The sequence below is a fragment of the Canis lupus genome, chromosome 9 (genome assembly GCF_003254725.2).
Source record: "Canis lupus dingo isolate Sandy chromosome 9, ASM325472v2, whole genome shotgun sequence".
Taxonomy (NCBI): domain Eukaryota; kingdom Metazoa; phylum Chordata; class Mammalia; order Carnivora; family Canidae; genus Canis; species Canis lupus.
Genome location: NC_064251.1, coordinates 49,759,308 through 49,786,075, shown reverse-complemented (window position 1 = coordinate 49,786,075; position 26,768 = coordinate 49,759,308). Strand labels below are relative to the sequence as shown.

The 26,768-nt window shown below is 63.2% G+C and overlaps 3 protein-coding genes across 3 annotated transcripts; 1 reads left to right on the top strand and 2 right to left on the bottom strand.

Moving 5' to 3' along the window:
- The first annotated feature begins 1,400 nt into the window (after nucleotides 1–1,400).
- DPP7 (dipeptidyl peptidase 7) lies at nucleotides 1,401–5,091 on the top strand. Its single transcript, XM_025475921.3, has 13 exons — nucleotides 1,401–1,626; nucleotides 1,713–1,826; nucleotides 1,907–2,046; nucleotides 2,132–2,295; nucleotides 2,466–2,601; nucleotides 2,687–2,768; nucleotides 2,877–3,043; nucleotides 3,213–3,273; nucleotides 3,590–3,708; nucleotides 3,806–3,962; nucleotides 4,051–4,115; nucleotides 4,628–4,698; nucleotides 4,810–5,091. The coding sequence occupies exons 1-13, from the start codon at nucleotides 1,416–1,418 to the stop codon at nucleotides 4,943–4,945; spliced, it is 1,623 nt and encodes a 540-aa protein (XP_025331706.3). The 5' UTR covers nucleotides 1,401–1,415; the 3' UTR covers nucleotides 4,946–5,091.
- A 688-nt stretch (nucleotides 5,092–5,779) lies between these two features.
- Nucleotides 5,780–17,487, bottom strand: LOC112677479 (endoplasmic reticulum mannosyl-oligosaccharide 1,2-alpha-mannosidase). The gene is made up of 13 exons (XM_025475919.3): nucleotides 17,229–17,487; nucleotides 16,797–16,905; nucleotides 16,030–16,145; nucleotides 14,286–14,440; nucleotides 13,890–13,999; nucleotides 12,425–12,610; nucleotides 11,588–11,736; nucleotides 11,012–11,200; nucleotides 9,166–9,356; nucleotides 8,277–8,397; nucleotides 7,559–7,756; nucleotides 7,344–7,475; nucleotides 5,780–6,642 (listed from the first exon to the last, which is right to left on the bottom strand). The coding sequence occupies exons 1-13, from the start codon at nucleotides 17,340–17,342 to the stop codon at nucleotides 6,430–6,432; spliced, it is 1,983 nt and encodes a 660-aa protein (XP_025331704.1). The 5' UTR covers nucleotides 17,343–17,487; the 3' UTR covers nucleotides 5,780–6,429.
- A 758-nt stretch (nucleotides 17,488–18,245) lies between these two features.
- LOC112677483 (UDP-N-acetylhexosamine pyrophosphorylase-like protein 1) lies at nucleotides 18,246–22,666 on the bottom strand. The gene is made up of 6 exons (XM_025475923.3): nucleotides 22,315–22,666; nucleotides 21,884–22,077; nucleotides 21,642–21,782; nucleotides 20,918–21,103; nucleotides 20,287–20,353; nucleotides 18,246–19,824 (listed from the first exon to the last, which is right to left on the bottom strand). The coding sequence occupies exons 1-6, from the start codon at nucleotides 22,609–22,611 to the stop codon at nucleotides 19,741–19,743; spliced, it is 969 nt and encodes a 322-aa protein (XP_025331708.1). The 5' UTR covers nucleotides 22,612–22,666; the 3' UTR covers nucleotides 18,246–19,740.
- Nucleotides 22,667–26,768: the final 4,102 nt, after the last annotated feature.

Below are 26,768 nucleotides of genomic sequence, written 5' to 3'. Positions count from 1 at the left end.
GCCCTGGGTGCGGGTACGAGGACACAGGAACAGGGACACAGGGAGACGGGGACATGGGAGCTTGGGGACACAGAGACAGGATGGCGACACGGGAACACAGGGACGGGAACAAGAAGGTAAGCACATAGGGACCTGACAGGGGGACACAGGGACACAGGGACTGGGACAGGGGATGGGGACACAGGGACTGGGACAGGGGACGGGGACACAGGGACTGGGACAGGGGACGGGGACACAGAGACGGGGACGGGGGCACAAGGGTGGGCAGATAGGACTAGAGACACGGGGACACGGTGGGCACACAGGGATAGGGACACGGGGACATGAGGGACACAGGGACACAGGGACAGAGACACAGGGACGAGGACACAGGGGCACAGGGACAGAGGGACAGGGGGATGTGGGGCCACAGGGCCACAGGGATGGGGACACAGGAACACAGGAATAAGGGCATTGACAAGAGGACATGGGAGGAGGGACAGGAGGGGAGGGACACAAGGGCATGGGATGGGGGCAGAGACTGTGGAGTGATTGTGGTGTGGCACTTGGTGACCATGGGGTGACCACACCCATGTGGTGATGTGAGATGATGGACGGTCATTGTCCACATGCTGGTTGCCGCAGTTACCGTCCTGGGACAGTGTGCGGGGTGGCCATGTCCCCCTGTGGCCAGTCCCCTGCCTCAGCCCAGCTCCATCCTGGGGTCCTGGGTTCCCAGGCTGCAGCGAGGGCAGGACCCCGCCCGGGCCTGTCCCACACCAGGTGGGGGGCCCCAGGGACACTGGAGGCTTTGCTGGGGATAGTCTGGGGGTCGGAACAGGCAATTCCCCTTCTCTGTGAAGCTGGGGCAGGGTGGCTCAGCTGCTCTGGTCCCTCACCTGAGCCCAGGCCTGGAATGTTGGGGAACAGGTGGCTCCTCCTGGGGCGCATCTGATGGAGGGGCAGTGATGGCAGTAGGCAGAGGGGGCCATGGCCAGGTGCCTCTCCCCCTGCCATGCCGCAGAGTCTCAGCAGCCATACCCCTGCGCTGCACACCCCCCGCCCCCGGCACACCACTGCTGTGGCCACAAGGCCTCTGCCCCTTCCCGTCGTGTGGATAAGGCTGCTGGCCTCCTGTCCGAGGCCCCTCCCCCCCCGCTGCCCCGTCTTCCCAAGCCCCCCACTCAGGGCTCAAGGGATCCCTCCGCCTGGGGCGCTGCTGTGTGGCCCGGAGGCTGGCAGGGGCCTGGGGGTCCTAATGGCAGAAGGAGCAGCCTGGGGACAGCAGGGACCGTCCCGCTTCCTGGGCTCTCCATGTGGCCAGGCGCTAGGGCCTCCGCAGGGGCCCTGGAGGGCCGGGGCAAGTGGCCGCGCACACATTCCCAATCCCAGCACCAGGGCTTGGAGCCACTGCGGCTTCCTGCGTCCCCGTCCCTATGGCGACAGTCTCCGTGGCGACCCAGTGGGTGCAGGAACCTTGGGGCCCGGAAGGAAGGCCCTGCCCAGGCTGTCACGTGAGGGTGGTGCGCCCATCATGTGACCGCACCCCACAGCCGCGAGCGGAGATGGGCGCCCAGCCCCGGCCAACCCTGCCCAGGGCCCTGACCCTGCTGCTGGTGCTGGCGCTGCACAGCCTGGAGACTGGGGGTGAGTGTGGGCCCACAGGCGTCGCCCCCACCCCCCGCCCTGCCTGCTTGGGCCCCCTGTGCTGAGCACCGCATGCACCCCTGCAGCCCACAGGGGTGTGGAGAGCCACTTTTGGGAGGGCTACTTTGAGCAGCTTCTGGACCATTTCAACTTCGAGAGGTTTGGCAACAAGACCTTCCAGCAGCGGTTCCTGGTGTCAGGTGAGGTTGCACTGGGGGTCCCGGGACCCTGGAGTCCTGCCCCGGCCCCTAACCCGCTGCTTCCTGCCTCCGCCGGACAGAGAAGTTCTGGAAAAGGGGCAAGGGGCCCATATTCTTCTACACGGGCAATGAGGGGAATGTGTGGTCCTTCGCCAACAACTCGGGATTCATCCTGGAGCTGGCGGCACAGCAAGAGGCCCTGGTCATCTTCGCAGAGCACGTGGGTACCATGGGGGGGGGGGTGAGGGGGTCAGGGGCCCACGGCGTGGGTGGCCTGGGCTCAGCCCTCTGCTGCTCTCCTGCAGCGCTACTACGGCAAGTCACTCCCATTTGGGGAGCAGTCCACACGGCGCGGGTACACGGAGCTGCTGACAGTGGAACAGGCCCTGGCCGACTTCGCAAGGCTGCTCCTCGCGCTGCGGCGGGACCTCGGGGCACAGGACAGCCCTGCCATTGCCTTTGGTGGCAGGTGGGTCCTTGCCCAGCTCACTCTCTGCAGCTACAAACGCTTACCTGGCCCTAAGGCCAGGATTTCCATGGGATCTAGAAGGTCCTCCTGGGGGCACCATGAGCTCTGAGCAGGGAGGAAGGGTCCCAAGGAGGCTGTGTCCCCCCCACCCACCCTGTATCCCCACCCAGCTACGGGGGGATGCTGAGCGCCTACATGAGGATCAAGTACCCCCATCTCGTGGCCGGGGCACTCGCAGCCAGTGCGCCTGTGGTGGCTGTGGCCGGCCTCGGTGACTCCTACCAGTTCTTTCGGGACGTCTCAGCGGTGAGTTAGGGGCCTGGGGCTTGGGGTGGGTCAGGCTGCGGCAGTGGTGGCAGCAGCAGCGGCACCACTGCCCTCCTCTCCCCAGGACTTTGAGGGCCAGAGTCCCAAGTGTGCCCAGGGTGTGCGGGACGCATTCCAGCAGATCCAGGACTTGTGCTTTCAGGGAGGTGAGGAGCCCCCCTGGCGCCTGCGACCACCTCTCCCCCCGCCCCAAGTCCCCCACCCCATGCCTGCCAGCAGCCTCAGGAGACTGTTGTCTCGCCGTCTCCTGGCAGCCTGTGACGTGGTCAGCCGGGAGTTTGGCACCTGCCAGCCCCTGTCCAGCCGGAAGGACCTGACCCAGCTCTTTGGGTTTGCCCGGAACGCCTTCACTGTGCTGGCCATGATGGACTACCCATACCCCACCCACTTCATTGCGCACCTTCCTGCCAACCCAGTCAAGGCAAGACGCCCACCCCTGGGCATAAGGAGATGCTGGGACCTGGGGAGGGCCCTGGGCCAGCCGGTGCTGAGCAGCCCAAGAGCCTCACAGCCACTTGGGGCCTGGGACCAGGGAAGGGCACACTGGGAGGGGCAGCAGGCCGAGTGAGGGTCTTTGGTGGCATCCCTAGGTCGGCTGTGACCGGCTGCTGAGTGAGAGCCAGAGCATCAAGGGGCTAAGAGCACTGGCAGGTGCGTGTGCCCTCAGCCCTGGGCCTGGTGCCACGTGGGGGGTGGACAGGGTTTGGGGGCGAGGCCCACATGAGGTGAGCAGCAACAACGCCCCATGCAGTCCCTACCCGGCCTTGGGGGGCTCTGTCCACAGGTTCTCGCAGAGGTCCAGGGAGGGAAGCCAGCCTGCCCTGCTGGGAGGGGTATGTCAAGTGGGTCCCCTAGCTACCCTCAGAGGCCAGACCCCAGGAACCCCACTCCTCCCTGGGCATGCGGGAGCCCTCTGAGGGGGCGAGGTGGGCGTCCAGGCTGCGGGTCCCACACCCCTGTCCCCCAGGTCTGGTGTACAACTCCTCGGGCACCGTGCCCTGCTATGACATCTACCTGCAGTACCAGGCCTGTGCAGACCCTACGGGCTGCGGCTCAGGCCCCAATGCCAAAGCCTGGGATTACCAGGTAAGGGGGTGCTCGCTGCCCAGGACCGCCTGGGTCTAAGGTGCGGGATGGGGTCGCCCACCCCACCGGCCTGACCCACGTGCGGTGCATCCCCCAGGCCTGCACCGAGATCAACCTGACCTTTTCCAGCAACAATGTGACAGACCTCTTCCCCGAGCTGCCATTCACTGACGCCCTCCGCCAGCAGTACTGCCTGGACACGTGGGGCGTGTGGCCTCGGAGGGACTGGCTGCAGACCAGCTTCGGGGGGGACGGTGAGGCTTGAGGGGGCGGCATCCTTCCCTCCGTCCCGACTCTGCTCCGCAATCCACTCACCGCTCACACCTGCGCTGTCCCTTTTAGACCTCAGAGGTGCCAGCAACATCCTCTTCTCCAACGGGGACCTGGACCCCTGGGCAGGGGGTGGGGTGAGTCATGGCCTGAGGCTGCCCCCAGGCCTGGCCGGGGCATCCTGGCAGGGGGGGCAGGGCTAGGGGCGGGGCAAGCCTTGGTGCACGGGGTTGGGGGGGTGGGGGAGGTGAGGGGGCACTCCCTGCTGTCGGCCAGCCTCCACACCTAGCTTCTGTGCGGCCTTCACTTTCCTTCTAACTCCAATTTCCTCCTCCCTTTAATGGTTCTTCCTCAATTTTGGGTAGGGGTGGAGGGAGAGGGAGACTGAGCAGACCACCCACTGAGCCCAGAGCCCTATGCTGCTCATGGCCCCAAGGTCTCAATCTGAGCTGAACCGCCCCCCCACCCTGCACCCCTTCCCCTAATTGGTGTGACCGGACATGTGGTCCTGTAACCTCCCGTCCTTTCTAAGGAGGCCACTCAGGCCACGGACTCACATGGGAGTCTCTGCCTCTGCAGTGGGCCAGCCCTGCAGGGCGGACAAGGGAACGGCAGGCAGGGGGGCAGTGGACCGAATGTCTTCCCACAGATCCGGAGTAACCTGAGCGCGACGGTCCTCGCCATTACCATCCAGGGGGGAGCCCATCACCTGGACCTCAGGTGCGGTACTGCCTGGAGGAGTGCTGTGTGGGGCGGGACCAGTGGCTGCTTGTGGGGTGCAGTGAGGCTGGGGCCCACTGCCTAGCTGAAGCCCCCCTGCCTGTTCCTTAGAGCATCTCACCCAGAAGACCCCGCATCCGTCAGGGAGGCTCGCAGGTTTGAGGCCAGGCTCATCGGCGAGTGGGTGGAAGCAGCCAGACGTGAGCAGTGGCTGCGGCGGGGCCAGCGCAGAGGCCTCAGGGGCTGAGGGGTGCCCCCCCGCGACAGAGAGCACTTGGGGAGCATCTCAGAAGGTTCTGGGGGTGAGCGGCTGTGGCCAAGAGGGTTGAGGGAGCAGACACGGTGAGCGCACTGTGCACAGCCATACATCTAATAAACAGAGCCTCCAATCTGTGTGCAGTCTCAGGGCTCCGGAGGGCGCAGGGTACCCCATGGGCAGCCCCACTGGCGGATGTGGCCCTCTATTGGCTACCCCAGTGGTGCCTCTGGGGTAGGGCGTGGAGAGGACGTGCTGCTGATGCCCCACCTCCATGGCGGGCACCTTCCCATCCTGTCACAGCTGCCATGCCCATGGGTGCAAAAGGGTGGCCAGGAGGGAGACAGGGCTAGCCCACCTGGAGACAGCCCTGCATCCTGTTCCAGGAACCTCTGTGCAGGACACAGGGAGCCCTGGCCTCCGCATGGGCAGTGTCCACCAGCTGGAGAAGCCCTAGCAACTCGGAGAAGCATGTCTTCTAGACATGACAAAGGCAATGGGCTGCTCAGGGGTGTCACACGAGAAAGAGCGGGGCCTAGCTTGGAGACCACCTGGTACCCCCTGGCAGCCGAGGAGTGTCTAAGGAGTGACCCATGTCAGGGCTCAGGTGAAGTGGCAGGCTCCACTGAGGATGGGCACCCCCACCTGCAGAGATGGGGCCCAGGGTGCGGAAACCCTCACAGGAAGGCAGGCACTCCCTCCAGGGTGCGCGGCCTGCCCGCCCCAGGGGATTCCTGACCCCAGTGGACACCTAGTGCGGCCCGGACGGGGGCCTAGATGCCCCCCATCACAGCTGAGGAAACACAGAGTCTCCACACATGACCGTCATAGCAATCTACCTTTATGCTGCCTGGAAAGTCCATTCTCTGGGGTGGTCCAGGAGCAGAAGGAACCACCCCCCTCCCACTCCCGGCCCCTGCAGGGCCGGGAGAGGATCCCTGAGTCCAATGTGTAAACACCACAGCCCGCAGGTGCCCCAAGACCCTCGGGCCAGCACACAAGCAAGCTCTGAGACTCCAGGCTGAGCCCCACGTCGGGACATCCCTTTAGCTCTTGTCTCTGAACAGGACGGGGCTACCCAGAACAGCCCCAAAGATGCAGGGATGTGGACACAGGGCTGGGCACCGACGGACGGAAAGACGTGTGGGTACCAGGAATGTACATCATGATTCCAGTTTCTTCGGGAAGCAGGAGACTCCCTGGTGGACGGGCTGAATGGCGAAGACCCTAGAACACAGCTGTGACGAGAAGCCGCCAGGACGAGAAGCCAACAGCCCTGACCACCTCAGGCCCTGAGACACTGCAGCTAAGGAATGCTGGGTTCTGTCCTCAGCCTGGCCTGGGCCACAGGCTCCAGCTAGGTGGACAAAAGGGCCAAGACCCAGGACACTGGACCAAAACATGACCAGGGATGTGCTGAACAGGTTCCACAAAAACCAGACAAATGAGAACCCTAGGCAAGGCCCACAGGGGCATCACACCTCCCTAGGCGGGGCCCAGATGGGCAAGGGGTGAGCCTCCGTGTTGAACACATAGGTGTCCAGGCTGAGCAGGTCTGGGTCATCAGAGAAGAGCAGATACAGGTACTTAAGCGTCTCCCCCAGAAAAAAGCTCTCCATCTTGTCCCTGGGCTGGGGATTGAGGGGATCCTGGACGTTGCTGATGGAGGAGTAGCCACCCGAGGGGACCTGCGCAAGAGGCAAGACCATGGCGTCAAGGCTGCAGGCACAGGCAGCTCCCCGTGCCAGCCTCGGCCCGGGGGTGAGGCCCCGGCAACCAGAGGAACCCCACCCCAAGTCTCCCTGCCTCACCGCAGTGTGCCCTACGCGGGCCAGGGCAGGGTCGGGGTGGGGGACCCCAAGGTCCACCAGGGAACTGGCCCCCCTCAGCGGAGCCAGTTGGCCATGGGGCCTCCAGACACCCCCTCGGAGATGCCAGCTCCTCTCGAGTGACCCGATGGCAAGCGCCGCCTCCCAAGGCCCCAAGGGCACCCGAGGAGCCCAGAACCCACCGCCTTCCACACCACAGGGCAAAGGACAAGCTTTGGCTCTGCAGGGCAGGTGGTGGGCCCTGGACAGGGCATGACCGTGTCTGAGCCATGGCCCCGATGGCAGGACGAGAGGCGCCACGGTCCCAGTGCCATCTGGGGAGCAGGGCCCCCGAGCCCATCCCGGGGTGGAGGAGGGCCGCCCAGGCCACACGGAATATCCGGGGAGGATGCGCCCCGTGCATACCAGGCCGCCGCAGGCGCCCTCCCCACACAAGCAAGCCCCTCGGGACGCCCCAGCCCCCGAGACCCTGGGTCCCACGTGCCCTGAACTCCCGAGGTCACGGTGCCTGCCCTCCCAGTCCCAGCCGCTCTGGGCCAGATGGCCGGCAGGCAGCTCACCCGCGTGTACGTGTTGAAGCTCTGCAGAATTTCCCAGCCCCAGTCCTGGTACTTGCGGTCCCCCGTGAGGCGGTACAAGTAGAACAGGCTCTCCACCGTCTCAGGCCGCAGCAGGTTGTGCCTGTCGGCCGGCTGTGGGGGCGGGGGGGCGGAGGGGAATGCGGGCTGAGCTCAGGCCAGGCCCCCAGGCGCCCCCACACCCCGGCCCTGCTCACCTTGACTTGCACGTCTTTGTGGTCGTTCTGGGGGTACAGGTTGAAGTGCACGATTTCGGGGCTCAGCCCCGTCTCCATCTGACGGTTCATCTGGTAGCAGGTGTCCATGAGCGCCCGGGCCAGCTCCATGTGGTCGGCGGGCAGGCCGTGGTGGGCGCCCAGAGCCAGCGTCCCTGGCAGGAAGCATACCAGGTGGTCCTGAAATCAGAGCAGGTCCTCACCACTGCGGAGTCTGTGGCCGCACAGCGCAGGGGGCATGGCGCCGACAACAGGGCTGGCGCTGCCTCGGTTCCACACAGGCAAGGGACTCCCCGTGGGCCCAGCATCTGGCGCTCCACGTGAGCGGGGGGAGCGGGGGAGGGGGGAGGTAGCGGCTGGCTCCCCTGGACCGACCCCGACCCCAGACACCCCCGGGCTTCAGCGGGACCCATAGTAGGAGACCAGCAGTGACCCCAGGGCAGAGGGGACACGGAGAGGCACGGGGAGGGCCCTGGTGCCCACTGCGGACCTCAGTGCCCCTGTGACTGCGCCCTGCTGTCGTCACGGGAACGGGTCCGGGCCACGCAGCCCTGCCTGGACCTGACACAAGCAGACCCGAACCGGGAGAACTCCCGCTCCACGGCTGGGCTGCCACCGCTCTCTGCAATGTCCTGACTCACAAAGCCGTCCGATGGGAGTCCAAGGCCCCCCACCCACCCCGGGTCACCCACGTGCTCACCATCTTGGCGCTGAAGCGGCCGTGGGCCAGCTCCCCCACGAAGGTGAGCTTTCTGGGCTCAGACCTGCGCAGCAGGTGCCTTCTGATTCCCTCGATGGCTTCCAGGTAGTCTTCTAGCAACCTGAGCAGACAGGGGGCCCCCTCAGCGCACGCCAGGCAGGCGCATGGCCCCCACTTCCCCGCCCCGCGATCGGGCACGTGGCCGTGCGGTGCCACGTGCATGCTAGTGGCCCAGACGCCTGGCCCCGTCTGGGGTGGCATCAGGCCAGCGCAAGCCGAGGCTCGTGGCCGTCGGCGGCGTGGGGCACAGGGCTCGGCCCTCCGCTCCCCTGGACGGGAGCGTTCCTCTTGACGCCCCCCCCCGAGGGGCCCCCCAAGACCAGCCTCAGCAGGGCCCCAGGACCCACATGCCCACCACGGCTCTCTGTGCCGGGATGCCCTCGTCTCTGCCCGCAGGGGTCAGCCCGCAGCTGCCCCCCAGGGGTCAGGGGTCGCTGTCACCCCTAGGCTCGAGACCTCAGGAACATCCAGTTCTCTCCCCCGTGCCATACAATGCACGATGCAGTAGCGACCGCATCGCTCTCCGGGTAAGCGTGCGTTCTGAGCGTCAGAACAGTAAGCGCCGGGTGGCCCAGGGGAACCTGGCCACCTGTGGCTGGGGAGCATGTGCGCAGGGGGAGGTCTCCACACCCCAAGGATGCCTGTTCGGCCAGGCCAGGCCAGGCCCCAGGCCCCCTCCTCCTCATCCTCGGCACAAAGGCCATGGTTGGAAGAAACACGTTCCCGAGGGGGGCCGAGGCTGGGCCGGCATGGCTGTGGCTGCCTGGCCAAGGACCGGGGATCAGGGGGCGTGGGGACCCCACCCCAAGGCAGCAAAAACCGGCCTCACTGCGTCTCCTGCTTTCCACCCTGGATCCACTGCTTCAGCAGGTACTCGTAGTAGCTGTCGGCCCTGGCTCCCAGAGTGAACACGCCCATGTGCGTGAAGAGGCCGCTGTGCGTATTGATGAACATGGGCACCAGCCCGTCCTTCTTGCCCGACAGGGAGTGGACATGCCGCGTCACCTCCTCCGCAGCCTCCTGGGGCAGACGAGGGGGGAGCGGGGTGAGCGAGAGAGCGGGTGGCCCGTGGCACAGAGGGGCTCCGTGGGCTCAGTCCCCTCACCCCCCGCCAGGACTGACCCGCTGGGCCCTGCGGAGCAGAGAGCAGGCCATGATCCCGGCCATGGCGCCCTCAGCCTGGATGCCCTGGGCAGGGGGGTTTCTGAGACCCGCCCGGGCGGGCCCCACAGCGCTGGGCCCGTCTGTTCACGCACGACTGCCTCGATGCCTGGGCAGGGGCCACAGGCCCGGTGATAGGACTGAGCTCAGCCGCAGGGGGCTGTGCCTCGAGACCACAGCCCCGTCCACACCACCTCCGGCCCAGGCATGGCCGTCTTCTCCCACTCGCTGGAGAGAAGGCAGGCGTGTCTGCTTCTGCGCCCGGGCTTGCCATGCGTCCACCCGGTGACTCCTGAGCGGCCACAAGACCCAACGGCCTCAGCTCCTCTCAGCTCGCTCGTCATCCCAGGTGGCTCCCCGCAACCAGGCTCCACAGCTCTGTGCGCATTTTGTCACCACGCTCAGGACCCCGCACGAAGACCGGCAGCCTGGCCTCTACCCCACACAGACGCCCACGCTGACTCATAGATCCTCTCAAGGCGGAGGGGCCCGCACACCACCCATCCCCCAAGGACACAAACACCTGGGGCGGCCCGCATTGGAAATGCCGCAAGTCATGGTTACGGAAACCGCATCGAGCGCGAGGCACCCTGACGCGCCCGCTACGATGGTCACGGGAGCACGGCCCTCACCCCCCATGTCCCCGCCCCCGTCGGAGATGACCCGGCGCCCCCCGCCGACGAGCGCCTGCACAGGACATCACGGGATCCGTCCACAAGATGGGGTGCTGCTGGGCCACGGACAGGGGCGACCTGCACACGTGCCACGACACAGACGTGTCCGGAAATGCTTTCCACGCAGATGACAACGTCGCGCGCGCTAAAAGGGCCAGACGCGGGAGGCCTGTGCTGCAGGACCTCGCCCACGCCGGATGAAAAACGGAGAGCCACCCACACGCACACGGCTCGCTCTGTGGTCCCAGGCCCCAGAGGGCAGGAGGGTGCGTCACGGGCGATGGATCACCTCTCAGGGGGGACGTCGTTCGGGACTCAGAACGTGGCAACCGCTGTGCCCGAGGAATGCGGTATGGCTGCACGTGGAGAGCCTCGCATTCTTAGCACGTGACCCACATCTCAGTGTCTCAAGAGAAAGAGGAGAACGAACGGCACAGCGTGCCGAGTGCAGAAGCTGCCCAGGAGGAGCGCGGAGGGACGAGGACTGCCTGACAAAGATGCTGACAGCCAGGCGGGGAGTCCAAAAACCACCACCAGGCCCAGAGGCCACACAGCACAGAGCCACCTAGCCCAGCCGACCCCAGGGGTACTGGCACCCTCCCCCCAACACCCCCGCTGTCCGCATGCCACTGCGGCACGTGGGAGGCCGGCAGGGGGGGACCCTGAGGACGGGGGCCCGGGTGATGCCTCGACGCCCCAGCATCCGTCATCAGGGAGGAAGAGGGATCCACTGAGAGCAAACAGGGACCGACAGAGGACACGGGAGGTTGGTGTCACCGCGACCCGGGGTCAGGGTGCACCCCAGCCCTCGCCCCCTGCACCCGCCGGGCCCATGCCTACCTGAAACTTCTTACTTCCCGTGAGGCGCGAGAGCTCCCGGAACTCCAGCTGAATGCTCGTGACCTCGGCCACCGTGCTGTCCGAGGTCCAGCGGGGCGGGTGGGCGGCCCCAGTGCCGATGTTGACGTCGGAGTACGGGATCTTGGAAGGCGTCTGGAACGCAGGCATGAGCCGATTCCCAAAATCTTCCTGACACAACAACATGGCGAGGCGTCAAGGCTCCCTGCTGCCCGGCGGCCTTGCCTCCGTCCCATGACGCCACCCTGGCCCTGAGTCTGCCCAGTTATGGGGACGTGGGACCTGCCAGCTTCACCCGGCCTCGACGCACCATGGCCGCAAATCGGAGCTGGCCCCGCAGAGCTCCGAGAGGAATTCCCTGCAGGTCGCGGTGATACAGGCAGCGCTAGGCCAGCTCGTGCGCACGTGCGCAAAGGAGGCCCCACCGGATCAGGGGTGGGAGATCTGGGAACGGACCCCCCCACGCCCCCCAATCCCTCGAGCCGAGAAACAACTGTTTGCTCACTCGCTGGGACTCCTCTCCCCGCAGCGCGAGCCGGCCCGGGCTGAGACACTCACAGCCTTCCTCAGGAAGAGCTCGTCCCCCGACAGGTGGTAGGCGCTCAGAAGCCCACCAAGGATCCGGATTGTGCTCTCAAACAGGTTGACGTCCACATCTTTCTGAAACCGTAGCTTCTTCGACACCCACTTCCTGGCCTCTTCAAACTCTGAGACGTGAAACAGCGAGGGTAGGGGAGCCCGTTGCCGGCCTCGTGCCCCGGGGCCTCTCCCTCGGGGCTCTGTGCTTCCTCCCATCTCTCTCTCTCTCCCACAGGTTTGCGTGTCATGGCCTGCGGGCTGGGCAGGAGCCCTCACACCCCCCAGGACACAGATAAGACGAGCCGGCATGCACTCGGGCGCTCAGGCAGTCGTCATGAAAGATCGTGGCATCCGAGGCCGTGGGGTCACCTCACAGGAGGCGTTGCCTCCTTGGATGACTTAACTGGACTTCCTGAGATCGGCTCAGAGATAACCTAGGCTGGTGATCCCACGACCACCCGATCCGTGTGGCTCCAGGAGGATGTGCGTGAGGCAGAGACCCCGGTGCTGATGGCCTCTCGGGTCACGGGTCACCTCCCGCCACAGAGCCCCTTCTGGACACCGCGGAAGCACTGGCTGGAACTTGCTGGGGGGGGGGGGGGGGGGGCTGCCCTGTGGGTCCTCGGGGGCCTGACGTCAAACAGCAAAGCAGCTGCCTGTGCACGGCAAGTCCACTCCTGTCACCCACGAGAAGGAGAGCACGCCAGAAGGAAACAGCAGCGTTTCCCCCATCCGGGCACCGTTCACCCTCCCTTCTGCCCGCCCGAGTGTCACCCGAGGAGAATCGGGGCTGTGTGTTGGGGAAGGAGCGGATACCTTTTTTCAGACCCAAAATCCACATGGTGTCCAGAGCGTCAATCAGGGTCAGGCCCAGGCCAAACCACTCACTGAAGGACCTGGACACAGGTTTCAGCTCATCATGGCCCCAGGCGAATTTGCGGTATCCGGCCCACGCGTGGCGGAAGGCGTCAATCACAGCTCTCTGACGCTCGTTTGGGGAGGCTAGAGAGAGAGAGCAGGTCACAGAACCAGCGCGGTCAGGGTTAGACAGACCCTTCTGCAGCCCCACAAGGAACAGGGCCGGGGGGCACCGTCCAGGGCTACAGGGCAGCAGTGGACGGCGCCGAAGGTCGGACCCTCACAGCTGGACCTCGCCAAGGTGGCAAGGTCTCAACCACCTGGCCTGGGCCTGTCGCCTCCACCCTCTGGGACTGCAGGGAACACGCAGCGAGCGGAGACCCCCAAGGAGGTGGCCCAGCACCTGCACAGGATCCCGTGGCTTCAGGGGTACCCCGTGAGCTGGCTGCGGGTAACCTGCACAGGGCGCCTCAGCTTCAAAGGGCCCCTTTCGCGCCCTGTCAGCCCCGGGCACGTGTATTTGCAAACAGGAAGTCCCGTGGAGCAGACACACCTGGGGCCCCCCTGGAGCCTTTCTGGGGGACCTGCGACTGCCCTCCACACGTAGGAGGACAGGACCGAGTCACACAGTCACCAGGTAGACGAGACCGTGCATGTCGATGGCGTCACTGCACGTGCTCTTCCCACGGGTCTGAGGCCCATCTGGGCGGACAGACGTAACCTTGGCATCCGTCTGCAGAGCCCCACGATCGCTGTGTCTCCCCCACATGCCTGGGCCACGTGTCCCCCCGCCCCCTCCTACGGAGGCCATGGCAGCCGGGTCCAGAGGGTCACTGCCTGGGCCCCAGACTCAGCTGGCCTGGCGCAAGCACCCAAGGACCCGCTGCATGAGGCCGTGGTCTGGGCCGTCACTGGCCTAACCTCAGTTCTCCGGTCCGCGGGGCAGGGACACCACCAACAGATGACCTCAGAGAATGCCGTGAGGACCGAAGCAGGCAGGCCACCTGGGGCTCACAGAGTGCCAGCGCCCAGAAGTCCCTCGACTACTGGTGTGACCACGCAGGGCCCCGCACAGCTGCTGGGACCCAATGGGCCTGGATGGAGACGCTGAGGGGCGACCGCATCTCCACATCCCCCAGGCCCCGCCGTGGCACGGGTGCAGGCTGGAAACGAGCCTCCTGCCCACCCGGCGGCCCGTGGCTCCAGCGACAGTCGGGGCCCAGTCAACGGGCTACTGAGGAGCCCCGTGTCCTCTCCAAGGCCCTAACGAGAGCTGTGGCCTGCCTGAGGGTCTGAGGGTGACCAGCACTCGGAGGGACGGCAGGCACTCCAGCACACGTACTGCACGCTCATCCGGGTGTCCACGTACCCTCTCCGTCACAGCGTCCAGGTGAGACCCAACGGGGTGCAGGTGGGGACTTACCTGCTGGGTTCTGAATCCTGGGGGCCTGGGAGGAAGGCCTGGCGGGGGCCTCTGCCTTCCTCGAAGGAAGTTCGGTGCCGGGCTGCGGCTCAATCACCGCTCCCCTCCAGCTTCAGGGACAGAAGGAAGAGCCACCAGCCAGCTGGAGGGCGAAGACTGCCAACGCCCCAAGGTCCCACTGCCCAGCCCTGGCCAGTGCCTTGCCGCCCTCCGCTCCAGGCAGGGCCCCCCCTCCCAGCCTGAGCCCCCCCACCCCCGCCTTCTATCCTGCCTGCTCTGAAAGGACAATATACTTAAGCATCACGCTCATTCTCCTTCTCTGGTTTTCAGAAACCACCAAATACAGCGGCCTCAGCGTTTCTGCACACGCAGCCCCCCGCATGGTGCTCCTCGTACCTGACCACCGTTCTCTGCGTGCTTTCCTCCTGATGAGCATCGCCCACCGCCTCATCCCTCCGCTTGGTGTCTCCCTGCCTCGGGTCCTCGGAGTCTTTACCGGGGGCTCTAAGATGCAGGTTGGGTGGTCCCCGTCGGAAATGCCTCTGAGGCTTCTAGATAAAAATATAAGTCACCCGTGAAAATAGTTCAGTTGCCTACGAGCTGCGTGCTGTTCCTTCCCCGCCCGGGACGCTCTCCCTGTCAGGCCCACCCCCACGGAGCGTGTGAACTGGCTAGAAGCACACAGCCCCGGAGGAAACTCCCTCTGTGTTCCATCACCACTCGCAGCTTTGGCCAGGAGATCCTGACGTGTGATCTCCTGGCCCCGACCAACTGAGACGGAGACCATGCCAACGGGCTGGTGCAGCCCTAGACGGCTGGTTAAACTCCAGGTCCGGGATGTTGCCAGGCTGTCACGGATCCTAAAAAGTAGCAAGAAAGGGTCAGGACCACGTGTCTGTGGACGGAACCAGAGAGAACACCGTCGCGGTCCAGCGCCCCAGGACTCTTGCACCTCATCCTCGGGAACGGTGCAGTGGGGGAAGGCGCCGGGTCACGGATGGAGTGCAGGGGCCCGGGAACAGCTGGTCCTCAACACAGGGCTGGATGAGGCGCCGCCTCCAGAGGACAGCAAGGAGGCCCACTTGGGAATCGGACAAAATCCCTGCTTCTTGGCATCCACAGAATCCGTGACGCTGTTCCCGTTGTATAGACGCAAACAACATAGAGCCAGGAACCCCGTGGCCAAGAGAAAGGGGTCCGGCTGAAGCAAACCACCCAGGCTGACCCAGGTGTGGGGAACCAGTGCTGGAGCCTGAGCAACAGACGAAGTCCAAGCGGCCTCCATGAGGAGCTCCGTGTCCCGAGGTCTGGACCAGGGGCCTTACCGTCCAGGCCCCTGGTGGACACCACGCACTGGATCACTGACCTCCCAAAACAGCTCTGGGAACATGTCGTTCGGTGGGGAAACGTGCCAGGACGGCTCCACTTTCGTTACAATTACGAGAGAGCCCATATGTAAAAGAACGACCAGAAGAAGTGAAAAAAACACCTGCTGGCTCTACAAGGGAGAAGACCCGCTTTTTTACATACAATTTCCAGGTTATGACACTTTGGAGAGCTGCGTCCTGCTGCTCACCCGGGCAGCCCCGCCCATAGGGCCCGGCCTGGACCAATCCCAGCCCCCCTGTCCCGTCCAGATGTTCTGACGCTTCAGCTCCCTGAGCAAGCCCACCTCCCCGGCCTTGGGCACTTTTGTTCAACTCAAGCCCTGCTCTCCTGAGTCCAGCCAGAACCAGCAGAGTCTCAGCCCCAGTCATCGATTCAGTGTGCCACCCTCACTGGGGCTCCCGTGACTGGGGCACTGGCGCCAGCCTCATCCCTCACGGTGGCCACAGCCCTCTCCCTCGCAGGATGTATACCACGAGCCGCCTGCCTGCCCCGCCAGCCCGTAGCTCCTCGCGAGGGGAATGGGTCTGTTTTGCTCACCAGCTACCAGAGGCTCTGGTACGAGAGGAACAAGGGAAAGAGTATTCCCCTTTCCCGCCCCAAGCATCATCCTGCCGGCCCAGAACGAGGAGCATGAGCTTCAAACATCAACCCCGCGGTGAGACAGAAAATTCTCCCCATCTGTTGGAAACCCCTGCGGACAGACCCCAGTTACACCTCGGTTCCAAGCGCACATGTAGTTCAGCTACAGTACCTGAGGTAAGGCCCCCTGCATGTTTTCTGGATGTGCATCTGCTTTCTGAGGAGCTGGCAAGACGGGTGGATCTGCTGGTCTCGTTTTCTGCTCTTCCGCTGACCTGCCGTCCACGGCTGAACAAGAGAATAAAAACAAGCGTTTTGCCACTGGCCACACAGCCTAGTGGAGATTCAAAGTGGGTCGTAGAGCACGACATCGCAGCAGCCGTGATCCCTTAGGAAAGGACGTGCCGAGACCTGAGGAAGGTCATTCAAGTGAATCCCAGAACGGCCAGAGGGAACCCAACTTTTCTCCAAGCGCTAGCAGTTGTGGTCCTTAACCCCAACCCACGCCCGACGAGCAGGGCGTCTTAACCTCCTCCCTCTCAGGGAGTACAAATGGTAGCAGGCAGGCCACAGGCCTGAGCCGCCTGCAGCGCCTCCTCAGCCTTCCTTGCTGCCCCTCAGCACCTCACGGAGAAATACAGCAGGATCCCCTGCAGGCTCACCAGGACTCTGCCCGGGGCCTTTCCAGAAACGGTAACACGGGGAGGAAGTTGGGGAGGGGGGTCCCAGCAGAGCTTGGGACCATAGGACCTCCATTTCTCTGAGAGACAGAGGGGAGGGAACGCGGGTACAGACAGCAGATGCTGAGGAAGCTGCCATGGACAAACGGAACTCACATCCCCGTCTAGCCCCACGGCTGACAGTGCTCCCGCTCCTGGTTGCCTGGACTTCTCGCCCACCCGTGGCCCGCCCCGCCCTCAGGGATGGTGCAGCTGGTACCTGTCCACTGGTCAGCCACGCTGATGTAGGACAGGAAGCCACAGAGCATCAGGAACGTGAGCGAGAAGAGTATCACGTTCCGCTGCAACCTCGACAGCTGCTTCCATTTCTAAGGCAGGCACGGGGAAGGAGGCTTGTGACCGGAAACAACAGCACCGGGACCCCGGTCCGCTGCGGCCAGTTCGTTCCCGCGGCCGGAGCAGGGGCCCTCTCGGCACGGACAGGGACGCCGGGAGAGCCGCGCGCAGGAGCCCCGCCTACCGCCCGGCCGCGGCCGAAGGGACCCCGCCGACTGCCCGGACGCGAGGTGTGGACGCCCCGAGCCCGAGACCGCGGCGCACAGGCCGAGCTCCTGACCCGCCGAGCTCCGGCCCCAAAGACGGCTGCGGGTCGGCGACCCCGGGACCCCGCGACCCCGGCCCGGACCCTCACCCTCCAGCACGAGCGCCGCCGCCAGCTTTTGCTTCCGTCGTAGCTCTGGCCGAGGCTCAGCGTCACCGAGATGAAGTCCCGATGCGGCGCCGGCGGCGGCAGCGGCGGATACATGACAGCGGCGGAGGCGGCCCGGGGGGGCCCCGCCCCCTAGCGGCGTCAGGAGGCCGGGCTCTGAGAGGGGCCGGGGGCTCCGCTGGTCCGACACCTGTGGGCAGCCATCGCAGCGGCGTCCACACCCCGCCCGTCGCGTGCGCCGCCAATGCGCCTGCGCCGCGCCCTCCCACCCCCACTGCGCCTGCGCGCGCGTGTTTACGTCCCACGGCGTCGGCGCACGGCCGCACCTGCGCCGTGACCTCACGGCCTCGGCGCTCGCCCGCGCGCGCCTGCGCACAGCTCGCCCGCTCGCGCGCAGCCTCGGCCTGGGCTCGGCGTGGGCTCCGGGGAACCGGCCGGCGTCGCCGCGTGGCGGGGATTCCGGGGCCCGACTGCCCCGCCCGGAGCTAGGTGGGCCGCGCAGCCCGGCGACAGGACGGCGGCTCCCCGCGTCCATCGTCGAGGCGCGACGACGGCCCCCGCAGCGAGTGGATGCGTCCCGAGGGTCGGCTGGGCTCCGGGCCGTGCTCGGCGCTGTGCGGCCGGGCCCCTGGGCTGAGCCCGCCGCGCCCCCGCGGTCCTGGCCGTGCGTCCTGCTCCATGAGCACCGGGCCTGTCCGAGCCTGTCCCCGAGAGCCCTCGTGCGCTCCGGTGCCCCCCACGCCTCTACCGGCGGAGAGGGCGGGCAGGCTGGGAGCCGCCCCCAGGGTGTCCGACCCACTCCCTGGGTGGTCCCAGCCCCTTCGCCCCCGCCCCCGCCCCCGCCCCCGCTGAAGAGTTGGGCGGCGCAGAGCGCGAGCGGCCGGGCGTGTGGCCCCCTGTTCCGGCGCACGGACGAGCGCGGCAGGCACTGCACTGGCCGGGCCCGGGATCATCACGGCTTCCTGCGTTTATTGGACATCTGCCCCGCCCCCGCCCCCACCCCCACCCCCGCATTCCGTCGCATCCGAGCGTGGCAGTCCCTCAGAAGTCAGTGGTTCCGCGGTGGCTCGTCTGGGGTCAGAGACTGTCCCGGTAGCCCGAGGGGCCTCTCTGGAGGACACAGCGGGAAGGGGCGCGCACGCCCGTGAGACAGGACTGGGAGCCCTACCATCCTGTAAGCTGCGGGTCCGCGGAGACGGCGGTCCGCACCCGGCACCTCCCTGCCTCCCTCCGTGCTGTGTGTGAGACCTGATAGAAGGGTCTAATTATTTTAAAATAAACCGTCCCTTCACAGCAACGGTGTCCGTAGTTGACCCTCCTGCTGAGAAGACAGGTTGCACAGCTTGGGGCTGTGGCGCTGGGGAGCGGCAGCTGGGGGCGAGAGAGCAGCCGAGGGAAGGGTCCTCAGGCACACGGGTCACCTCTGAGGTTACGAAGGACTGGCAGGGCCTGGGGGGTACACAGTCCTCCTGGAGGGGGGGGGGCGCGGCCCTGCCCCCGCCCCGGGCCCAGGTCAGGATGCAGGGGGCCCAGGGCATCCTTTTCCTCGGGCGAGCTCGGCTCCCACGCGGTGAGGGCTGCCGCGCAGGCCAGGGTGGGGGGTGGCCCCCTGTGTTGCCTTGCGGAGGGGAAAGCAGGCAGGGGCGAGGGGCTGGGCCCGCGGCTTTCCCCGCAGCCCCGGTCTGGCTGCAGGGGTGCAATGCCCGAGCCTGCGCCCGGACATGGAGGCCGCGTCTCCCTCTAGAGAGCGCCACGATGTGTGGCAGACTAGAAAGCCCGCTTCCGGTCGGTGGAGAGTCGAGGGGTGGAGCGCTCTCTGGCCGCTTGCGTTCCAGACTGAGGAGCCACGTGGTGAGAGGCCCCTAGTGTCGGCCCCCTGGTTCTTGGGCCCCCTGGTTCTTGGTCGGAGCACCTAAAATGCAGGGGCCTGAACCAACCACAGAGGTGGCGGAGGAATCGAGGTCTCTGGGGAAATGGAGAGGTTCCCCCTTTAGGTGTGCAGGCTGAGTGTGGGCTGGGGGTGGTGAGAAATTTGGGGCCAGGCTGTGCCACCCACCCCCCTCCAGCCTCACCGGCTTCCTTCGGCTTCCTGTTGGCTGCCAGAGCAGGAGGGAGGGAGGGAGGGAGGGGGCAGCACCTTCCACACCTGGCCCTGCGAGGGAGGGGCGCCCTCCCCTCCCTCCTCCCTCCCTGCCCACCTGTGTATCTGCAGAGAAGCTGCGTGGCTGTAGCTCTTCACCAAGGGGAGCTGCGTGGAGGGCTAGAAGGGGCCATTGATCCTCCAGTCGCCCCCAGGCAGGGCCCAGGACCGGGATGGGATGCCACACCTCTGCCTCCCGCAGCCAGGAGCCCAGAGGAAAAAACCCTCGTAGGTCTCTAGCAGGCCTAGGGTCATTTGTGTCCGTGGGAACCGGTGGTGGGAGAGGCCCCACCCTGGTGGAGTAAGCTGTGTCCCCAGCCCTCAGGCCCTGGGGTTGGCAGGTCTGGGAGCCAGTCAGGCCTGCAGAGCCCTGGCCTGGTTCTCATCCAGGATGAAGGGGGACCGGAACTCGCGGCCTTGCAGGTACATCTCCAGACCCTGGAGACAATAAAGTCATGATGGCCACATTTTCACATCTAGTGCATAGAGGGGGCACAAACTCTTCTTGAGCCACAGTAAGGCAGGGCCAGAGAGGCTTCCAGAACAAGGCTTGGATGCCACCTTTAGACCCAGGCCCTAGGAGTCTCTAGGCATGCTCAGGGAGGTCCAGTCAGAGGGTCGGGGCCAGTATCGCTCCCTCAGCAAGGCTTCCATAAAGTCTTCCTTGCCGGAACCCCAAACGCTGACATCTTCCTGCCTCTCCGAGACCTATGAGGATCTTGATTCCTCATCCCCACTCATGGCCCAGAAGATCCTCTCTAACTTAAGGAACTATTTGCCCCATTGGTAAACTGAGTCAGAGCTGTGACCTTCCACCCCAGCACCCACTTCTCCCCAGTCTTCCCCCCAATCATGCATGCCCTACCCCAGAAAGCTCTAGATGGGGCCGTCGGCTCTCACCTCTCCAGCGTAGGACACCAAGGGTGAGATCTCACAGATGGCTGGAGGCTCTGTGCCGTCCGGCAGGCTGTGGGAGCCCACGTGTCAGCACCTGCTCCGGGGTGTGTGCCCTGGGGCTGTCCTTGCCTGACCCAGCTCCCCAAGGTCTCTTCTCAGCAATCCCCGCTTCCTCTGCACACCCGGAGCCCTCCGCAAACTGCCCCTGCCCAAGTGGCAGGCTCTTCTTTGGGCGGGAAAACCCCCCCCTCGTCCCTGCAGGCACCCCTCACAGCACCCGGGCAGCCAGGTTAGGCCGGGGCTGCGGATAACTGAGAAGATGGAAACCTCACGTCCTTTCCTTCGCTGGCCCTGAAGAGTGACCTGCCTTGCTGTTTTCCAAATGTCATGCCGAGGTCTTGGTTTCAGAGCTCATAAGTGAGTCAGGAAGGGTGGCAGCCACCCACCTCCCCCAGTCCCCAAGCAGACTTCTAGGGGTTGGCCCCGAGGCCCCAGTCACCGCAAGGTTGACCAGGGCATGTGGCCACTCGGAGCACAAGGCCACACCACAGCCCAGCAGAGTCGGCAAGCCTGGGGCTGGGGGATGGACCCGGATAGCCTGATCCTTTGGGGAGCACGCTGAGGCCACACTCACCTGGGCAGTTCAGGGAGCCGGGCCCCACACGCATCCAGGAAGTGGGCCCCTGCCTGCAGGGCCCAGCGGTAATGCTGCATGAGCAGGGCACGCCGGGTCATGGCGGGGTTGTCTCTGGCATCCGAGGCAGCATTCTTCAGAGGAGAGAACTCCTCCTCCCGAGACACTTCAAAGGCCACGAAACTCCTATGTGGATGAGAACTAGTGACCAGATGTCCTGGCCAGAGGCCCTGGTCCTGGGCAGGTGAAGGCTGCACTGCAGTGACGATGAGAAGGGCCAGTCGCCTCCATGGAGGGCCCACAGGCACCACCTGCATCTTTGCTCCTGAGATCCCTGCGGCTGCTTGACGTCCTTCCATTCCCACCAGCCAAACCCCCAGACCCTGGGACCCCAGAGTAAGAGCCAACCACCCCCCCGGGGAGGCCCCCAGCCCCCTGGCCTGGAAACAACCTCCTAACCCCGGGCCAGGAACAGACAGAGGGCTCAGGAGGAGCAGGGGTGTCTCCCCGAGTACACAGCCCCAGATGCTGCCATGCTCACACTGCGGGGGCTGCTTCCCCTGGTGTTGTCCCTGAGCCTGCCTACAGCCCCTGCTCCCCACTGCAAAGGGGGTGGCCCCACTGTGTGCCCCACATGCCTCCATTCCCGGCCCAGCTGGGCCTCAGAACCCACCACCAAAACAGAGAGGAAAGAAAGAAAAAATAAATGACTTCTGCCACTAACTTAGCAAACGGGAACACATCAAACACAAACTTCTCCATCTTTATCCCGTTTGGTTTTATCGGCTTTACCGGATTTCCCTCCTCATCCACGTATGGGACCTTCTTCACAGCCACATGTGGCTTCAGCAAGGGCTCAAACTCGCTGGAGAACAACAGGATGACAAGAGGAGGAAAGACACAGTTCAGATAGGACACCCCGGGGAGCCACTCTGGCCACCACCCGCGGCCACCTGCTGAGCACACCTGCTGACCATCTGGAGGAAGCCTCGGGTGAAGAAGTGGTTGCAGATGTTGCCCAGGCTGTAGAGCAGGTGCCCATCAGGCCCACGAAGCTGAGCAGTCTCGGGGCTGACCTCGCTGTACTCCACCACCTGGGGGACCCCGTCCACCTGGCACACCACACCCACTGGCTCCTCTGGGTAGGCCTTTTCCACCACCTGCGGCCAAGGCCTGGGCTGGGAAGGCTGACGGGGCGGGGCCCGGCAGACCGGGGGCGGGGCTGGGAGGAGGGGCGGGGCCAGGCGGACAGGGGGCGGGGAGGAGGGGCGGGGCGAGGCAGACCGGGGCGGGGCCAGGTGGACCGGGGTGGGACTGGGAGGAGGGGCATGGCCGGGTGGACCGGGGACGGACGGGGGGAGGGGACGGGGCAAGGCGGGGGCGGGTGGGGGGCTCACCTTGGCCCCACAGTCTGCGCCGCGAAGCACGCAGAAGCCAATGAAGACCGGGTCAGCCAGCCGCACGAGGATGTTGTCCACACAGTACACATGCACAAACTCCACTCCTCGACGCTCCATGTCCTCCAGAATCTGGTGGTCTGACAGTGCGCAGTACAGCCCCCCATTGCCATCTGCAGAGGGAGAAGGACCGCTCTTTCGAGGACTCCAGCTGGGCTTCAGCCATCTAGTCCAGGGCGTGCTGGAGGCAGGGGAGGCCCCTTGGGGCTGGACCTTGTACCTGAGGCAGCTCTTCATCACTATCCAAGTAGCCCTATGGTTGTCTCATGTGACAGATGGGAATCAAGGTCCAGAGAGGGGAGGCCACTCGGCCAGGACCAAAGAGCCTGGGGACAGTCTAGGGGTGGGGATGGGTGACTCCCCTTCCTTGTGCAGCTGGGGCAAGGGTGGCTCAGCTGCTCTGGCCCCTCACCAGAACCCTGGCCTGGAATGCTGGGGAAAAGGTAGCTCCTCCTGGGGAGCATATGATGGAGCGGCAGTGATGGTAGCAGGCAGAGGGGGTTGTGGAGGAGGGTCCCTGTTCCCAGCAGGGCCTCTGGCTCCCGTTTTCCCCTCTGTCCACAGTTGGAAGCAGGAACTTATGGTCCTCCCAGAAGCTCTAGGATTGTGGGGGTTTCCTGACCATACTGCCATGAGTCCTGGGAGGCCATTCCTCTGCCCGGATGCTCCTGTGTGTCCCTGCCAGTCCCCAGTGCTGTTTCTCAAAGGACACTGGCCCTGCTGCTATGCAGCAGCCTTCCTCACTTACAGCCTGCTTGACTCTCCCCCTTTTGCCCCAACCTTCACACTCCTGATGGTTCCTATGCTGTCAGGTCAGCTGGTCTCGCGACCCACCCAGAGCTGGTAGCCCTGACATCTGGAGTCCGTGTGGGTCTGTGTCAGCCTTACAGCCCATCCAGCCTTTCTGCTCCCCCGGGGCCCCATCCTGTCCTTGCTCTATTCCATGGTGACAGTGGCCTCTGCACCGCACATCTCCTGGCGACTTCCAGCCTGGACCTCAGGGTTCTTGTGACATTTCGAATCCAGCATCTAGAACAAAACTCCCAAGTGCAGGACCTTCCATGTCTAGTAATCTGCCAGCCACTCCTCAGATGCCCCAGGCCTCCACGCCCACAGCCCGGCCCCCACTCCGCTCACATCTGCTGGCTGGATCCTGAAGCTCCTCAGGTGGGGTCCCTGGTCCCCCAGGTGCCAACCTGACTGGCTGATTGCTGTTGGATTCTGCCCAGCAAAGGCCTTGTGAAAGGAAGGTAACTGGTTCCTAAGATGCAGTCTCAGGGGAGGAAACTGAATGTCTGCATCATTCCCCTCAGGGTGGGTGGCACCACGTCTGCAGGTTTAGAAGCTTTAGAAAAGTTCAAGTGTCAGGCTGTAAGTGTGCAGCCCCAGGCTTCCCAACTGGGCCTCCAACCCTTGCTCAACAGGCCTGCCTTGGCTGCATGTAACTGTCCTTGGGGGCCAGCGGTCCTGAGCATTAGGCATTTCCCACCACCCCTGAGGGAGTGAGAACTGTGTAAGTGAACGAGGGCCCCACCTGGCCTGCTCCTGACCCCACGTGTTCATTATTTTGCTGTCAAACATGAGAGGGTTTAGCACTCAGTTGGTCCATCCCGTGCAACTTCAAAGGCTGCACAGATGCCTGGGGCACAGGGCCATCAGCTCCACTGTACCTGTGTCAGTGGGGTGGTCCCCACCCAGGCTCCAAGCCCCATCTTACTTCCCACTTTCTCAGGCCAGTCCAGGGGTCTGCCATCCCAGCTGGGGTTCTCTGGAAGCAGATGCTAAAGTAGAGTTTGGGATATAGGAAAGCAGTTGAGGTACCACACTGGACAGGATGGGAGCAGGCAATCAGCTGCAATGGCAGTCTGCCACGCCTTGGTTGGGCTTTTTGTACTTTCACCTGAGTCACTGGGAATTGGGGAGAGTGTACCGGTGTGTGACAGCTCCTGTAGGTGAGGCTGACCCCGAAAGAGCCGATGGCTGGGGCTGTCTGCCGGCCACACTGTACTCAATGAGTAGCAAGCCTTTCCTGGCAGCATACGTGCATGTCCACCACACCCCTTCACCCCAGCACCTAGGGATTTCCCGGCCTCAGGCAGCTCCCACCTGCTGCCCCAAAGCCCCTGCAGCCTTCACAATCAGGGGGGACAAGCAGACAAACTGCACGGCAGCCACAGAGGAGTCTGGCCCACTCTTTCTGGACCAGGAGGGTTCAACCAAGGCTGACTCAGAGGTGAAGGAAACCAGTGCCTGGAAGAGACCTACAGAAGCAAGGAGAGAAAAAAAAAAAAAAAGAAGCAAGCAAGGAGAGCAGTGCCCCTGAAACAGGATCCAGGATCACTGGGGTTAAAATGCCCTGAGAGATTCAAGGAGGTATCACATATATTGAATGGGAATAAATTGCTATAAAAGAAAAGGAACAAGAGAGGCTCTTGGTAATTAAAAATATTGCTGCTGATAAAATTCCACAAAATAGTGGAATACTGGAATATGGAGCGAAAAACAAAAAGGGTGATGGTGGCAAAAACATACCATGAAAGAAAAGACATGGAGGCCTACCCTAGCGCTTCTCAAATCTTTTCATGCAGACAAGTCACCTGCAGATCTTAAAATGCATATTCTGACCCTGGGATTCTGGGGTGAAGCCTGAGTTTCTCCAGTTCCCACATCTTCCGAGGGAGCTGCTGCTGCTGCTACTGGTCCAACAGGCTGTCCTTGGAATCCTTGAGGGTCAATCAGGTGAGAAGGAGAATAGGGAAGTAGAAGGGAGCCTAACAGAAGACATTTGGCAACTGAAAACCTTCTGGTTTCAGGCCGTGGAGGACAGATGAACAAAACCCACTTCTGAATACATCTTGTGACATTTCAGAGTTCCAAGGATCGGTGAAGGTCTCAAAATAATTCAGAAAGGAAAAGCAGGTCAGCCACAGCCACCATAACCCTGATACCAGAAAGCAAAGGCACACCTTCCAAATCCTGACAGGCAGTGGAACTCTGCTTCCAGTAACACTGTTGTTTTTTTTTTTTTTAAGATTTTATTTATTCAGGGGATCCCTGGGTGGCGCAGCGGTTTGGCGCCTGCCTTTGGCCCAGGGCGCGATCCTGGAGACCCGGGATCGAATCCCACATCAGGCTCCCGGTGCATGGAGCCTGCTTCTCCCTCTGCCTATGTCTCTGCCTCTCTCTCTCTCTCTCTGTGACTATCATAAATAAATAAAAATTAAGAAAAATTTAAAAGATTTTATTTATTCATAAGAGACAGAGAGAGAGGCAGAGACACAGGCAGAGGGAGAAGCAGGCTCCATGCAGGGAGCCCGACATGGGACTTGATCCCGGGACTCCAGGATCACACCCTGGGCCAAAGGCAGATGCTCAACCGCTGAGCCACCCAGGCATCCCAACACTGTTTTGAAGGAAAGCCAATTTCATCTGATATTAGCATAAACACGCCAGTTCATTCATGCTTGTTGTTCCCATAGCATTTTCCAATGTAACAATAAGACAAATAAGCACCTAAAAACAGACTCCCCAAAATACATGAAGCAAAAACTTCCAGAACTAGGAGCACCTAGATGTCTCAGTAGGCTAAGCATCTGACTCCTGGTTTTGGTCAGGTCGTGATCTCAGGGCTGTGAGATGGACACCCAGGCCAGGCCCTGAGCTGTGTGCAGACTCTGCTTGAGATCCTCCCTTTCCCTCTGGCCCTCCCCCAACCTCACTCATGCTCAGTGCTCTCTCTTTCTCAAATAAATAGATAAATAAATAAAATCTTTTTTTAAAACTTACAGAAATGAAGAAATAGACAATTGACAAATAATATTTAATATCTAACTCTCAATATGGGTAGAACAAGTAAGCAGAGTGTCAGCAAGGGTTAAGAAGACTTGAACGATGCTAGCAGCCAATCTGACCTCACTGGCATCTATACAACACTCTACCCAACCGCAGCAAGTAATACATTTTTCTCATGTGTATATGGAACGTTCTCCAGTGTAGAACATATGCTAGTCCATGAAACAGGTCTATATAAATTTAAAATATATGAAGTCATGCAATATATTTTAATCATAATGGAATAAAACTAGAAATAAAAAAGAAGAAAAGGAACGCCTGGGGGTTGGGTCAGTTGAGTGTCCGGCTCTTATTTTCCACTGGGGTAGTGATGTCACGGGTCCTGGGATCAAGCCCTGTTGGGGGTCTGGGATCAAGCCCTATTGGAGGTCTGAGCTCGGCAGGGAGTTGCATAAGATCCCCTCCCCTTACCCCTCCCCTCCACACTCTCCCCCTCCCCCTCAAATAAATGATAAATATTTTTTAAATTTTTATTTATTTATGTATGATAGTCACAGAGAGAGAGAGAGGCAGAGACACAGGCAGAGGGAGAAGCAGGCTCC